The 17,946-nt window shown below is 34.2% G+C and overlaps 1 protein-coding gene across 1 annotated transcript in view; it reads right to left on the bottom strand.

Moving 5' to 3' along the window:
• LOC125062883 (polyhomeotic-proximal chromatin protein-like) overlaps positions 1-17,946 on the bottom strand; it is a 36,432-nt gene that overhangs the window by 11,775 nt on the left and 6,711 nt on the right. The window contains exons 4-14 of the mRNA XM_047669111.1: positions 10,442-10,603; positions 10,174-10,326; positions 9,598-9,714; positions 7,536-7,636; positions 6,813-6,960; positions 5,807-5,897; positions 3,393-3,556; positions 2,764-2,904; positions 2,266-2,464; positions 1,270-1,433; positions 268-371 (exon numbers count right to left, since the gene is read on the bottom strand). Of these exons, the coding sequence (XP_047525067.1) occupies positions 268-371; positions 1,270-1,433; positions 2,266-2,464; positions 2,764-2,904; positions 3,393-3,556; positions 5,807-5,897; positions 6,813-6,960; positions 7,536-7,636; positions 9,598-9,714; positions 10,174-10,326; positions 10,442-10,603 (1,544 nt within the window). The remainder of the gene's footprint in view (positions 1-267; positions 372-1,269; positions 1,434-2,265; positions 2,465-2,763; positions 2,905-3,392; positions 3,557-5,806; positions 5,898-6,812; positions 6,961-7,535; positions 7,637-9,597; positions 9,715-10,173; positions 10,327-10,441; positions 10,604-17,946) is intronic.

Here is a 17,946-nt window from a genome sequence, read left to right on the forward strand (position 1 = left end):
CAATGGCGTTACAACCTTTTACGTCTGGTACTCAGAATTCTGTGCTGTTCCATGATTATTTCTATTAGGCAAGTACAAACTACAAACACACAGTCAACTTTTTGGGTCTAATGCAATCCGGTTTTCTCACGATGTTTTCCTTCACAACGAGCGAGTGTTAACTGCGCATATAGAAAGTCTATTGGTGCACCTTCGAACTCGTTGAAACAACTAGGCTATCACTGCTCCGTCCGTCGCCAAACTTTTTTTTAAATAATAAATACTTACTGAGTTTTCTGCTGTTGCAATGAAAGTGGAGTTTTATTTGTTTGATTCGCTGCATCTTGCTTCGGCGTAGATGCACGTACACCCACCCTCATCCGTTGCTTTGCCTGTATATCAATTGCACGTGTATTAATGTACGTGTGAGATTTTTATGATTTTTGAAAAAAAAACAAAAGGAAAAAGGACGTTCATGGATTTTGTAACTATCAAATATTTAATTTTCATTTCGACGATACGGTAAACTCTTCCCTTAATTTAAAGAACGTATTTAAATAACAGTTTCGAAGCGACAAGATATATTTTTTTATATAAAAGGGGAGCAAACGAGCTTGCGGTACGACTAAAAAGGGCAGTTTTCGCAGCCCATAGACACCCATTTTTAGTAGAATGTTAGTAGTATGAAGAATTTAAATTTTATAAATGTAGAATTATGTCAGTAAATAAAAATGATTTAACTTTGTTGGTTGACAAATATTTATACGTATGTCCACAAATGTTTTTTTTTTGTAAACTAAACTACTCAAGCTACCTAAATATACAATGTTATATCGTTTTGTGATATTTCATAATAAAGTAGAGATTTTTGTATTCATTGTTATTACTTTCATAATTTAAGTTCAGCAAATCTATAAGTTGGCATTAATTGACTGTTAGGCGGCACGAAGATCTTATATTTTTTCGAATTATTTATTTAAAAAAAATCTACCACTGAATTGTAGGAATAATTAGCTTATTAAAAGATACTAGGTTAATGAAAAATAAAAGTTCAAAAAATTTCGTAAATTTGCAAGTTTTTTTAATCTGAATCCAAACGCATTATTAAAGAAAAAAAATCTAAAATATCAATATTGCCATGTTTTAAATGTTGCAAAATTGAATAACCGGGATTAAATAAAAAAATATCTTCCAGTTTTAGAACCAGCCTGAAATAAAAATCTATGAAACTATGAGTGATTTTAAGAACCATTTTCGCGAATTTAAATATTTATTAAAAATAAAACTTACAGCGTTTTGTGCCTGATTCGCGCTAGTCTGCGTAGAAACACTAGAAGCTGGTCGTATGCCACTCGAGGGCAATATGTTTGACAGCGGCCGGGGTCCTTTTGACATTCCATCGGTGGAGACTCTTGGCTTAGTGGTACTGACGGTTGACGACGCGACACTTTCACCTATAACAATATTGTTATATAGCAAATTGTATTTACATAGGAGCGCACAGCATGAGTCGCACAGCTACTCATCGATATAAATGAAAATTAATCGCAAAATATTGCTAAGCTCAAACCTCGATGACGGCTGGACCAATTGGGGTTTTTTTTTAATTTATTCCTTGAACTCTGAAGAAGGGTTTTTTAGAAAGAAAATAGGAAAAACATAAAAAAAAGAAAAATTTAGTTTTATTTAGTACATAGATATTAATTCTGGAATAACGATCAGTCTCTATCTACCAAAATGTTAGATGTGTTAGTTTATGTTGGTGCTACAAAAAGGCTAAATAAAAAAATCATATTGATGCCAAACTCAGTTCGCAGGGGGCACCTAGTTATTAATAAAATTCATTTGTGTCTTCTCTCTCAGCTTATGAAAAGAGACAGAAATATATAAAAAGACTTTTAGCCATTCAAAGACTAGTGTTGCCCATATCATCAATTTAGTAAAATCGTTGAATATATTATGTATATATAAAACTGAAAATAATATTACATTTAAACAAAATCTGTCATGAAAGTAATGGTCTTTTATTACAGGGTAAGAAATACAAGTTAAAAAGTAAAAAATTTGAAGATGTTCGTTATGTAACGTCCTAACGATTTTTTTTCAAATTAATAAATCTATTTTAATAGCTTATAGAAAAATTTTGGAAATAAGTTTTTTTACACAACAAATACCTACAAATTGTTGTTTTGTTTGTTCGCAAAATATCGGTAACTTATTATCCTATCATTAAAGGTATTAAAAAAATGTTAGCGATAACGATCCATGAATGTAGGCAATACTAACTCGTATGCTGAACATTATTTTGGGGTGAATGTTGTATGAACATAGAAGGTGGTGGATCCTGCTGCGAGCCTCGTATGAAGATGGGGTTCGGGGCTAACAACCCCCCAGCCGGTATCGTCCCAGCTTGCAATCCTCCGGCCCAAACTTGGGGTATGGCCCCTGATATCTGCCAAGGGGCAAACTGCATCTGTCCACCAGCCTGTGAAAATCACCACACATTAATTGTGCCCATAACTTATAAACATACAAAGCGCGGCAAAAATAGCATTCGCATAGATTATAGTCACATCAATGTTAAATATCAAAAACAATCGACAATCGCAACGGCATGTTATATAAGTCACTTCAATAAATCAAAATTCATTCACAAGGAAGTTAAATAAAATAGTGAAATACGAACTTTCATAAATTATAAAAATACATTTAGTATTAAAAAATTGCGGAAAATGGAAATTTTGATTTATCAAAGTGACTGCACGGAACATTGTATTAACCAACCTGTAGAGGGCTGATGATTTGGGCTTGTGGCTGTTGTCCAAGAACTGGCTGAGAGACCTGCACACATTGAGTTTGAAGGGGTACAGTCTGACCGTTTCCATTATTCACTTTGCCTGTTGTTACTTTCCCTCCACTCATCCCCTACAATTTTAAATATATAATTGCTTTAGTGTTATATGTATGCTATGTTATACTTATGCTGGATCCATTGAAAGATCTTTCATCATTAGAATTCCGCCTTAACCATGAATAACAAAGGCATTTCATGTAACTAATAAGTAGCGTGGTGTAATGTCAGTCCTGTAAACTATTTTATTCGATAACATACAAAAATATATATTATAGAAACTTGGACTAACATAGATATTACATTTTTTATTTACGACGGACTCAAACTTATTTGCCCCTTTTCGATCTCCAGAGAAATGGTTCAGAAACGCAACCCTTAAAAATTTATCAAGAATCTTCGTTTCTATTGACATGACGCTGCAATTTTAAACCTTGAGTCTATAACACAAGGTTCATTTTACAAAAAAACTTCATACGAAGCCTAGATAGATTTAAAATAGCCTGTATTATATTATCACGTTATTTAGTGACATCCATATACAATAACCATTTCTATTTACCTTATGCATATCTCCGGGTTTTTGTTGTTGATTCATGCCAGATGCCTGAGAATGGGCGGGAAGAATGCTCGGCTGGGAATTCAGCACCCCCAAAGGGCTAAACACGAATGTTTGGTTCTGCGTAGTAGGTATCGTCGGTATAGTGGTGTACCCAGGGAACGATGCTAGTAAAAAAGATAAGAATTAACAAATGTAACAATGAAATACCATCAAATTATGCCCATGAACATGCAGGTCTACGTTATCCCAATTACGAAAGTTATAAATATTAAAATTCGTCAAAGCAATAACATTGCGTCTACCCTCATTACACTGCCAATCCAAAAGCACATTCACTAAACATTATTCCAATACGATCTACATTAAATAAAAAAATACCGAATATAAAAATATTACTGCGTCCATCATAAAATTACATTGACATTCATTCACAAAACAAAAAACGACTCGAAATTAAATACACATAGAATATTTATTGTTAAAATGCCATAAACCTTGGTCCTGATACGTCGTAAGACCTGAAAAATTCACTAAAAAAACTAAATAGTGCAGCAGTTCCCTCTTAATGTGCATCGTTTATTCACTTTGAAATAATGCAACATTCGTCGACAATTTCAATTCTACTTATCGTAGATATTTTGTAACTTAAGTATTTTGGAAAATCAGTCTTATTACACCCATTAGGTACAAAAAAATCTGTACCAATATTTAAAAGAAAAAAAAAAGAGAAATTGTTTCAACGTGGAAAGGTCGATTTATGTTTATTTCGCGACAAGTCATTCCCTTACGGATAATTCAGCGGAATCTGTTTTAAAACAAGAACATTAAACATTGCACGTGATTGTCATTTCAATGAATATACTAATATTATAAAAATGAATTGTTTCATTGCATAGAAGCACCACAACCGATTTGAAGAATTCTAACCGTTACAATTCTATATTATCCCTGATAAACACAGGTAAAAAAATACTTTCAATTTTTTTTAGATCCTTATGGCGCGTCTAAACGGGCCATGTTTTGCTGCAATTGATGGCTGCACTGTTGGCAACTAATTGTCCGGCCATTAGAAAAATATTTTAATGCAGCTGATGGCCGAACAATCTATGGCTGGGCAATGTGTTGCAATATGTCTGCAATAGTATGGCCCATGATGCAGACTCCTAAACGGGCCACACAAACCGGCAACAATGGCTGACGAAATCACACTTGTCGCAGTAGCTTATATTGTTTTAAAAAAGAAACAGAAAAAGAAGAGATTGTGGATTCGACCTTACTTAAATAGGCGTGAAACTGTAGACAATTTGAGTCTAGAAATAAGTCTTGATAATAAATTATTCAAGAACTAGAATGTCAAAAGTAGTCATTTTTACGTAGTAATCTAACGTCAAATACAGCTGATCGCAAAACACAGAATAAAGCAACAGGCACACTTCACTCAAAGCAAACGTCATGTCGCGTAGAAAAGGATACACTATGCCATAACAAAGAGAGTGACTGAAACAACACGAGAACTGGCTGTGCAATATTGCAGTTGAATTCGATAGCCTAGCGATCGTCCGGCCACCCATCGGGGCAACATCGGCCATATGTGGCTATACAAAACATGTTTGGCTATATGGCCGGGACATTACTGCAATATTGCATAGTGTGGCTGCTATTGTTTGCAATGTTGCCGGCCACAGTGTTGCAGCCATCAATTGCAGCAAAACATGGCCCGTTTAGACGCGCCATTATGAAAACTTCGATAATAGGTACATCATCTACGTAAGGAGAGAAATACAAATAAAAACTCCTATATCGCATACTCTCCGGGAACCATTAACAGTGTTGTACTGTATTAGAAGACAACAAAATAATCAATACCATATTCATTCCATATTTCATAAAACAAAATTCATCCGTGCGGAGCCGGGACCGAACGCTAGTGTGTAAAATTACTGCATCAAAATGCTTATATATGTCGCGCATCTGTACTATAATAAAATCTCATATTAACGCGAGTAAAACAGATAGTTTAATAAGACTGATTTAGTGTTAAGTTTCAAGTCAAATTTCAAACTTAACCCATGAATTGTACCTACCCGGTTTTAATACGATGTTGATTTTTTAAATGTTATAAAAATACGTCTACAGCCGGCATTCGAACGTACAGTTGAAAAACGAATGCTTGACCAACTTAATTTATTTTGTTTTAATTTGTCTATAACAATTAGAGTGATTAACAAATATAGAATAGTTGTCATTGTTTCTTCACTTTGACCTTTTAGGCAAATTAATTAAAAAATGTATTCATAGAAATAATGTATACAACTTTACAGTCAATTTATACTGAGTATGAAAATTCTAGCCAAATATTCGCAAGTCAATGCCATACCCATCTGACATTTTTGACGTAATATGTCTAAACTCACCGGTCTGTCCCTGTAGTACTTGCTTTCCCTGCGTAGTCAGCATATGTGGGGCGAGCTGGTTGCCTTGGAATGGTTTGCCAGCGGCGATTACCTACACGAATCCATTACGAAAATTAATACCATTAATCAATAACTTGAATAAGGAAGCTATTCTATTAATAAAATGTACTAATTGGGGTTTTTCGTACCCGACTTTCTTAATAACCGACTTATGAGTATAACCCGGTTATCCGGGTATAGAAGTTACCCCGATATCCGGTAATATTTTATTTTAAGTGAGTCAATAAGTCTCCCTTAGCACAGTCACAATGGAATGAGATAATTCTAAGAATACATAGTTAAGTGTAGTCGATATTTCTGGGCCTAAGACCAAACATTTTTGTATGGGGTCACGTAAGCTAATATCATTCTCAAAGAATTTCGTTTGATGTTAGAGGATCGCAATGTCTCAGGCCCATAATTTTGTTTTGTAAAAAAACTAGATTTATTACCACGTAAACATGAGCGCCTATGGATATTAAAGAAATTCAGCGTTGGTTAATTTTTTTATGCTATTCCCACCGCCAGCTAATTCTTAAGGTCTTGAATTAATATTACGTCCCTATAAAATTCGAGATTTGTATGAACATTTTGAAATATTTTGGTATTTTTTATATTTCAGCTAACCGTTTTGTTGGCAGCTTGTTTATCGCTTTACTTAGTCCGCCGAGTGGCGATGAAGTCAGCGAAAGCGTTTTGCCTTGCCTGCGTGGAGTTTTCCCATTTAAATTGTCTATATTTAAAAAAAAGGGAAGAATCTGTAAATTCTGGTTATAGAATCTCCTACTATTCACATCCAACTCATCCTATTGAAACTCCAACTAATTAGGCAAAGACCCATTTATCAAAACCGCTATTAAATTGAAAGCGGAAAAAAATCCTGGTATAATTGCGGGGCGGGAAGCCCTGCCAATAGAAACTACACACACACAAACTTAAAACTGTATCATAGACATAATGAATGTACCTGTATCTGTTGCGAGTTAATCTGTGGATGTAACGCAATATTTCCTGGCATAAGAAGCGGCCCCTGTGCATTGTACAGTTGCTGCAGGTAAGTGCTATTTTGAAGTGGCTGTTGAATAACTTGTACACGTCCATGTCCCCAATCGGCACTAAAAATCGAATATTTGACATAATAATATGACATAGGTTTAGGACAGTGATTCCCAAAGTGGTCTATGTCGACCCCTAGGGGTCTATGACAACCTCCAAGGGGTCTACGTCAGCGAAAAAAAAACACTGATAGTACCTACCTATTTACTTACATCATACTATCTTATAATATTAAAACAAATACATTACAAACAAACAGATACAAAATTTTATTTTGAGTAGTTTTAATTTAAATTCAATTAATAAATGTGCAACATAATATTGTGTACTTTAAGTTTTTAACACTTAACTTCACTATAGTTAGAAATTTACAGGAAATCAATATCAGGTAAGTAGGGGGTCTACCCAACACGGAAAAACATGGTAAGGAGTCTACAACACAAAAAAGTATGGGGAACTCTGGTTTAGGATATTCATTGATGAGAAGATTTCCAAACAATTGTCTCGTAAGTCGAACCTAAATTCTAAAACCTTTAGATTTTTTCTAAATTATACTTCAAACAATAAATGAAAATGTACATGGGGGTTGGGTACATGTTATTAAATTATGTTTCTTTAAGAAATAAAAATTTACCTTAATTGCTGAGGATGTGGAGTGTTGGGTGGTAAGCTCTGTATCGGTCCCATAGTGGATATACTAGCCCCAGCCTGCTGCTGTATTGTACCAGCTTGCTGCTGTGGGACCGAAATTTCATTAACGAATTAATATCTCATTAAAAAACATGTATTTCACTTACAAAATATTGAGAATTAGTTTGTTAGAATAAAATATAATATCTGTAAAAGTATCGCCCTCCCGAGGTTTACGCCTTCTTTATTAAGGATGTTTTTTCCTTGAATCCCGAAAGCGTGCCCGTTCTATTTTTGACTTCATTATCGTATCCTGCGTAAGGCCTCCTCGTTTTCCTTATCCAAAGGGCAAAAGCGAGAAAGAAATTTTTAACATAATTAAAAGAAATTAATGTTCGAGCCTTATTGTTCGAGCTTTCTGTTTTCCTCGCGTTATTTACGCGCGGAAAACAGAAAGCTCAATGTTCGTTCCCATACTCCTCCGAAATAGCTCGACCGATTCTTATGATTTTTTTTATGCATATTCAGTAAGTCTGAGAATCGGCTACTATTTTTCAAACCCCTAAGTTATAAGGGGTGTCCACCCCAAAAATAGTTTTTTATTTAAAATAAAAAATAGTTTTTTATTGTCTTATGATACAGCATACAAAAATACTTACAACCCCTAATTTTCACCCCTCTACGCCCAACCCCTATTTTTTTATTGTTGTAGATAGTTATTCTTATTGAACTAAAAAAAAAATTTCCTAGAAATAATATACATGGCAAATCAAACGTTTGCCGGGTCATCTCATCGGATAAATTAGAACATTCTAACAACCTTCATTTTACATTACTTTTTAAATTCATTTTCAAATTGTTCCCGTAAAAAACTTACATTACAAAAAGCATCCATCTTTCGTACTGTAAACCGTTGACTATCACCCTTAGACGTAATATGACCCATTTGCTAAGTACGCAAGCTTTGCATACATCGCTATATATGCGAACAATGTTAATTTAATGTAATTCGAACATTTTTGTTTAGACTAAAACAAGAAGAGATATCAATAGTCATCAAAAACAATAGTAATATAAAAGTTACCTCAATCAATGTAGCGAATATGCTTTTTGTTTATTGAAATTACCACAGACACGCTAATATTAAAATAATACATCCAAGTACACGAAAAGGAGAAGCTTGTAGCGCAAGTTATTTAACCTTGTTGGTAATAATTAGAAGCGTAAACCAAATGTAAACAATCATCGCACACTTAAAGCCAATATGAGCACTTTAGTTTTTACCACACTTATAAATTCTATTCTCTCGTCAGTATAAGTGTAATTTAGATTTATGAACTCTTAGATAAGCCAAGTTTGTTTTAATAAGCGTCGCAACCCCTCTACCCTAATGTTGTGTTAGTTATATATAGCTCATATTGAAAGCCATTAAAGTCAGTTGTTACTCAGCTTCAATATATAGTTTCGAATTAATACTAAGAGAACTGTTTACTCATACCTAATAACAATCAACTTAGTACATGCCCGAACCTAAAATAACATGGCGCCGATGTGTCAAGCGTAGCATAGATGGCGCAATTCACAGATTTTTTATAAAATTTACATCAATTGGGTTTCGTGAATTTAAATTATCATCTAGCAGACAAACAGATAATTAAATACTGGGTGCATCCAAGAAAAATGATATTCTTAAAATCTTTTAAAATTTGAAACTTTTTTTATATTTATTTAAAGCTCAAAAGGAATAATACAAGTAAACTTAATGTGGCATCGATTATGGGAGTGGATCAACACAATACTTTAAATATAACACATATAAAGACCTTAAGAAACCTTAAGATAGAAGACTGAAGGAAGTGTTATCGGACGCTTTTCTAATATTTCATATACTTTTCTAAATAATATTAACTATTTTTAATGATTTAATAAAAAAACGTACATAATACAACATATACAATGCAGCACCCACAACACATGTATTTTTTTTAGGATTAAACTATTCTTCTAGGTCAATCGAGCTAGCTAAGTTTTGCTTAAGTTCCCAAAAAATAAAAGCGTATACTGACCTGATGTGTTGCCATACTGCTAGGCATAGAAGACACCACAGTTACTGTCTGGTGGTGTTGCTGGTTCGAATCGTGTTGTGACATACTCATTTGTTGCTGATTTTGTCCTTCTGTTATCTGTTTATTTAATATGAAAAATTGGTAGATATTATCATATTTATACACAAACTAGATGGCGCTGTGTCAGCTATGAAACGCGCTATCGTTCAAACCTACCAAAGTTAAGGAAAATAGATAGACCTACTCTATTTAATCAGAACAAAGCAAGCTTTCGGGGATACGAGTCTCCATTTATAAAATTTATGACATATCTAGATTTTACCTATCATAATTTTTTTTTTAATAATTGAATTTGTAACTCTGATTACGCAACATTACAAAAAAATACAACTCCCACTTTTACTTATTGAATTTAAAAACTAATCACGAAGAATAATTTAAAATTTTAAACTAATAGATAGTAAGGAGATTAATTTGGACCAACATTCAATATAAATACTTAATAAATTAAGAAATAAGTCGATATGAAAGACCTCCATTATGTCACAACTAATTAATATTTTGTATATGCCTCACCGACTGTTTGATCTCTCCGCTCATGCCGGGCTTGTGATTCTTGTCGAACAGAAGGTTCACGTTGTTTTGCGGTGATGCGAGAAAACTGAGATTTATTTCACCTATACCGGGCACATTGAACTGCTGCGTGTGAAGAGACTGATTATTGACCACCTGGAACAATAAGAAATAACGTAATGAGGTAACATTTCTGCATTTGAAATATGATATCATTTTATAAATAGGCAAGTAAAGTCAAAAATGCCAACAATATATCTATAATAAATACCTGAACAAATTTTTGTTGTTGCAAATCTTGTTGAGACTGAGGTAATTGCTGAATTTCAGGCTTCGTTTGTTGAGGCTGCTGCTGCAGCTGCTGCTGCTGTTGTTGCTGCTGTTGTTGCTGCTGCTGCTGTTGTTGTTGCTGTTGCTGATATTGTTTTTGTAACTAGAACAGAATAAATCGTACAGGGATTGTTATACAATAAATATTGCAAAAACATTCAGTATAAGAGATATATCGATATGATTTAAGTTTCAGTTATCTTCATCACTATCAACGAATATAAAGGGTAAATATAAGTTACTTTTTCGTGATTAGGATAATAATATTATAACTATTAAAATACTATATAATTTGCACTATTCTTATATCTAAGAACGATGTTACGTTGTATCTATTGAGGAAAAGGACCTTTTCTACATAACCGACCGACAACAGGAATACTTTATTTCGCTAAAGGTATTTTTTTATATATAATCAGAGAGATTTCCGTATCCTGTTGAAATTAATATACATATTATTTTATGTGTCCTTCATTATACATTAGTAAAAACATAGAAGTTTTAGCTACCATCACACAATCATTACTGGATGCTACTTATCGCTAAGAATGCTTTGCATAATAGATCATATATTCATTTCATTGCTACAATATTTCTCTTTCATCTCGTCAAACAAAACCATAAACAACACGCTAGTAATACAATATTAAGTATTTCCACCTACCTGAGCCGATGAGTCAAAGTACGGAAATGCCAATCACGTAACATTATACCGATAAGACGTTACTTGAGATCTCTAATAATATCAATAATTTTGACAATAATAATGAAGTCAATAATTTCATTCAAAAGCTTTTAATATCTATTTGCTAAATCTTATGTACCAATTCGTAAACATTGTCTTAGCAAAATAATATTCTCAGGTCCTCATAACTATAATATAATATTATACTAGCTGACAGCAAAGTTTGCCGGAAACGTTGTTTTGCCATGTATATTATTTCTAGGAAACATTTTTTAGTTCAATAAAAGAGCGTACTAACTATATAATAAAAATAGGGGTTGAACGTAGAGGGGTGAAAATTAAGGGTTGTATGTATTTTTGTATGCTGTACCTATCATAAAAAAATAAAAACTAAAAAAATGTCTAAAAAATAAAATGTTAGGGGTGGACAACCCTTATCATTTAGGAGTATGAAATATAGATAGTAGCCGATTCTCAGACCTACTGAATATGCATATAAAATTTGATAAAAATCGGTCAAGTCGTTTCGGAGGAGTATGGTATCTAACATTGTAACACGAGAATTTTATATATAAGATTAAAGCGGGCCATAGACGGACCCCATGTTGCAGTCGGTCTAGACTGCAACATGCGTTGCACGCACGGCGATCTGCAGTTTCCATACTAAATTCATATTCGCAATACACGGACCGCTCGAGCAGTTCCTGAGCAAACCGCATGTTGCAGTCGTCTTGACTACAACAAACAATAAATTTTTTTACAGCCATTTATTCGTGCATTTGTTTTTCGAAAACCGTGATTTATTTCATTTCCCCGTTTTAATTTTTTTCTTTGCGTCGCTCTATTTATAAAATGGAAAACCTGAAATATCGCGTTATTTACGAGTACGAGTTCCACCATGGCAATAGTGCTGCAGAAACGGCTCGAAGGATTAATGATGTGTTTGACGGCGGTGTCACAAAAGAAAACACAGTGCGTTTTTGGATCCAACATTTTCGTTCTGGAAATCTCTACGTCTGAGTTAGCTGCAGGCTGCGGTGTTAGTGATAAAATTGTATCAATCCACTTGAAGCAAATTGGGAAGGTGTAAAAGCGAGAAAGGTGGGTATTCCACGAATTGAGTGAAGCAAATCGACAAACGCGCGTCGACTGCTGCGTAACATTACTCAACCGGCACAATAATGGAGAGATTTCAAATCGAATTGTGATTGTTAAAATGAGCAGTGTTGGCTTAGAAGCTTTAGCGTGCGACTCTCATCCCTGAGGTCGTAGGTTCGAACCCTGGCTGTGCACCAATGGACTTTCTTTCCATGTGCGCACTTAATATTCGCTCGAACGGTGAAGAAAAACATCGTGAGGAAACCGGCTCGCCTTAGATCAAAAAATAGACGGCGTGCGTCAGGCACAGGAGACCGATCACCTACTTGCCTATTAGATTAACGAATGATCATGAAACAGATACAGAAAACTAAGGCCCGGGCCTAAAAAGGTTGTAGCGCCACTGATGTTTTTTTTTTAATTAAATTTTACCTGATGAAAAGTCGGAAGCCACGGATGGATATCGTGCCACAAGCGCAAATTGACTCCGAAAAAGTTACTTGTGAGCGTTTGGTGGCTAGTCCACCAGCCGGGGTCTTTTACTATAACTTTCTTAAATCTAGCCCTATTGTCTGATGTCTATTGTCAGCAACTGCAAACCATAATGGAAAAGCTAGCTGCTAAACAACCAATGCTGATCACACTGCACAACAGACCGCTACCAAATTAGAGGTGCTTCAATTGGAATATCCAAAGACATCCATATCTAAATTTAATGTATTTATTCTATTTAAAAAATCTACTTTTTGTTCTTCCCATACGAAATGTCAATTATAGTTATAATTATATTATACTCCTCTAATAGAGGCTTTTTGGAAATTGCACCTCACAGCTTCTTAGCAAATTCGTTTAGGATCTCCGCGATTTAGTTGTGGAATACGCTGCCGGAATCCATACGTTTGGCTAATCTCTTTTAAATTTCTTCAACATAAACATTTCTTATACATATCCTATTCTGCACAATCGTGACTGTTGTAATTCTTATTCTTATTCTTTTGTATTGCATTGCAATTCATAAATCCGTCTTGCACCTTAATATTTAGTTTATTTCTTTATTAGGGTTACCTGGAAGAGATCACTTGTTAGCGATAAGGCCGCCCATTGTACCCCTTATAGTTTTTGTTATTTGCTTTTCTTTTAATGTAACGCAGTATAAATATATATTAATTATTAATATATAATTCCAATACTGGGCAAATGGATGTAAAGTGTGAAGATAGATAAGAGATAGCAAGGTAATGGTTTAAGTGAACTCTTAACCATAAGTTCGAGCGTTCAAATACCAGCCGTGCACGGATTTTACTTCCCACTCCTTAAAATTTGCTCTTACGGTGCAGGCAAATATCGCGAAGCCAGGTCTTAGAACCAAAAAACTACGTGTCCGGAACAGAAGAAGAATCGCCACTTCTGTTGCAATTAAAATATTCAAGATATAATCGGTGATTAGGACCTATGTAAGTACCTACGGCCAAATATTAAATATAGATGTGTAGCTATAAATTCTAATAAAAGTAATTTCCCTGGTTTTAATTAATTTTAAGATTAGATTTCAGATTTATTAAGTTAAAATTCTGTCTACAATTTATTATTTATCAATGTAAATATTGTATAAGCCTACAATCTTAAAGGTATGCAAACCTTTTTTTCACGTCTTTGTGAAGGTACCTGCGGTTAAAAAGCTTTTCAATAAATATACCTCATTGTTCTACTCTCAAAATCCCAAATTTCAATAAGGACGACATCACTTGCAAATCTATATAACAGACAAAAGTCCCGTTCTCCAAAACCTTACGAAACGGCCTCGGAGAAAACAGGTTTGGATACCATTTACTAATTTCGGTATTAACAATCGGTGTGTAAATTTTTAAACTAATAATAAATCACCTTTGTTCACTAACCATCATTTATAAAGTTACAAATAATTGGAAAACTGAACACAGTTTTACGCTCAGTTTGTCTTTGGACATAGGATATATATATAGCATTACTTTAATACAACTGATGGACAAACAATAGTAGGTATACCTACCTATTACGATAAGTCAAAGTCAAAAATCATTTATTCATTTAGGTAACACAATGTATACTTATGAACGTCAAAAAGGAAATAAACATTAAATGCTTCTAATTTTACATTTACTGCTAGTTCTCAAATCAAGCGCATAGAACGGAAGAGAAGAACTGGCAATAAACTCTCCGCCACTCTTTTTAATCGCCAAGTTTTTTGTAATGAGCTACAACCATTACACTATGTTCCACATGACATCTTGAGTAATAAATAATAATAAAATAAATTAAAAACAAAGTTTTGTCATCTATCAGTCATAAGGCATGGTGAAAATTTCTTCTATTTAATAGAAGCACGCCCTTACATTTTCGTGGGAACAACACGCAAATACATAGTCGAAACAACTAACATCACCGCATACACGAATTCAAGTACGACCAGTCACCACAAGTAGCACCCGTTCACGAGTATGACGCCTGGCCAGCCATCGGCCTGGGTAAGTGAGAAAACTCTATAAGTGAGAGTCGGGACCCGTCATTTTAAGCTCCCAAAACCTCTAGTAGCGAGAATCAGAAACCTCTGTAAGCTCTCTTACAGAGGTTTCTGAGTCGTTTTTCCCTCATGGACCTCCGTAAGTGAGACTGCTATTTATCTATTCCTCTATAAGCGACAGTTGAGCTTTATTTATTTATATTATTTAGGAGGAACTATAGCTAAAATAAAAATACAAGCAATATTCGAAAAAAAATATGAGTTTCAAAGAGAGAAACGCTACCCATACCTAACCCATGTACCTGCATTAGCGAGGAACTCGGGTTAGTGAGAAACCTCTATAAGCGAGAATGAGATTGTGCTCCCTTGAACTCTCGCTTATCCAGGTTTGACTGTATTATTAAAGCAAGTTTTCTTTAGCGCATGCGCGACTATTTGTAAATAAGTAATGGAAGTTAGGTTTTATTAGATGCTTAGTCGCTGACTTAATAATTTAACGCGGCGTTAGTTAACATTCAATGTTTTTTACTAGGAAGCTTCTGGACCTTTTAAAAGGGGAAAGCCGGTCTAAGGCGGTTGCTCATTCAGATGACTGCACAATATTACTTTGGGATTATGATTATCTAAATTCAGAACTTTATAGATTACAATATGTGTGTGTGTCTGTGTATATATATATATGATGTTCATGACATCGTAAACATAATTTGTCAGAAAAAAATACAAAAGAGTATTATTACTGCATATAGACTTAGAAGTATATAAGGCAAACTTAAAAGCTGTTTAAAATGTATGCAAAACTAACACATTTTAGATACAACTCGTAAAAGACACATAAAAATAAAATATATTTATAAAAATTTAATAAGAAAAGTAATTTAAATTAATATGATCAAGATAAACAGGTAGATATTGTGTTGAATTTCTGAGCAAGCAAGGCGCGGGCGCCTTTTTGCTCGTTATATTTATGGCATTATATAATTATTTCGCGTTTTACATTGTGCACGAAGGGTGGCTTGATGTATCGTTCAGCTGGCGAATTCTAGATTATACGAAACACGCACTTGGTTCTCAATTAGGTTGTTTCTCACGGCCTACCCTCTAAAACGGTGCTCTTCAGACATAAGACAAACACTTACACATAGTTTGTGTTAATATTAACCTCTTCTCTCAAATTTTAAATAACCGTTGTTTCGTTTGCATACCTTTGCTTTGTCAAACATGAAAAACAAATCAGCTATACTGTCATGTTACTTTTATAGCATTCGTACAGAATTTTTATAAACGCATTGTTTCTCCAGCGTTTATCAACTACAAAAAAATTGTTTGAACTACAAGTGGAAGTAGAATGAAAATATTGGGAAAATGGGCTAAAACGTACGTTAAGTTCAGTTAGATGGAATTTTTTAATACGTCTTTACATAGATATCATGCAAAATTTTGCTCTAGCCTTAACTTAAGACTAATAAGTAACTTAAGTCCAACCTAAATTTCTAATAAAGATATTTAACATTCGAAAGAATCCAATCCTCTTTACAGCCTCTAATAAATGGAAGACACTCTGTTCTTGTGTTCTATTCTTTTTAAGTGTAAATGAAAATTATTTCAATCTAGACACGAAAAACCATAGTGTAGGAGGTATCCAGCCATGACAAATTTCCAAACTTTAAACATACAGTGTAAACTCTATATAACGACACTGAAGGGGTGTACAGTTTATTGCGTTATAGAGAGTTGCCATTAAATGGAAAGAAGACTCCTACGTATTATTTAAATGGTCAACAACAGTCGACACGTGCAAGTAATCCCAATTTGTAAGCAAAAGAACGAATTTTGTTGAAAGTTCTTATGCATGATACCGATAGTCGAGTTTATTGCGGGCTAGGATAATAAAGCGACAAAGAAACGCAGTTTTTACTAATACATATTAGCAACTTGAAAAATGTCAAGATTCTATATTCTTATGATAGGAGGACTGTGTTCTCTCTATATTTTCTAATAGAAGTATTAACTGATACTAATAGTCTTTTAACAAGAATTCTGTTGGATCTTGGATCTTGACTTAATGAAAAAATTGAAATCATTGTTTCGATCGCTGCGTCGAAAGAGTCAAATGACATGGATGTTTTTTTATAGAACAGGGAGCAAACGGGCAGGAGGCTCATCTGATGTTAAATGATACCGCCGCCCATGGACACTCAATGCCAGAGACGCGAGTGAATTTCCGGTCTTTTAAGAATTGGTGCGCTCTATCTTGAAAGGACCCTTAATAGAATTGATTCGGAAATACCTCAGTGGGTAGCTGGTTCCACATAGTGATGGTGCGCGGCAAAAACTGCCTTAAATAACGCTCACTTGTATATGATATGTCGGTGTGTCGCTAAACATCACAAGTACCTATACTATATTTGGCAGTCAAATAATGTATATACAGTCAAAAGCTGTTATAACGACATCGAAGGACTACTCATATTTGGTTGTAAAAACCGATAGTCGTAACAGCTGACGACGTTGTTATTAAGTATTTAATACAATAGAATTCAGCCGGGACCTTTGATTTTGGTCAATATAACCGGTATGGTGTTGTAAACGATGTCGTCGTAAACGGTTTTGACTGTATATATATATCTACACAGTGGAATCTCTATAACTCGAACCTACGAACCTCTTTAAGTCGAAATCCTCAGTAAGTCGAACAAATTTGCCGCTGAACCCTTAAATACGCGGTAGGTAACTATGTCGAATTATTGAGACTTTGTAACTCAAACAAAATGTTATTGTACGAAGTATTGATAATACATATTTATACTCTATAACTCGAATTTCAAAACTGAGACTCCGTAAGTCGTAGTTAGTAAAATATAATGACGTCTTACTTGGAATTTCCCGAAATAATAGAAATAAAATCCAAAATGAATATTCGGATTCGGGGCTTGTAATCTATTGCTTTGTCTTGCACACGTGCAATGAATGAATACATTATTTTTGTTTAGTGTTCAATTAAAGTAGTAGTCAAAAATATATGTAACCACAAAACTTAATTTAAATTGTTATTCAAATTCGAATCTACAAATCGAAAAATACACATAGAAATCGTGCATCTGTAAATCTCGAATTTCTTGTTAAGTCGACTTTTTTTGCATTTCCCTTGACATTCGAGTTA

This window comes from Pieris napi, chromosome Z, assembly GCF_905475465.1.
Source record: "Pieris napi chromosome Z, ilPieNapi1.2, whole genome shotgun sequence".
In the NCBI taxonomy this organism is placed as follows: domain Eukaryota; kingdom Metazoa; phylum Arthropoda; class Insecta; order Lepidoptera; family Pieridae; genus Pieris; species Pieris napi.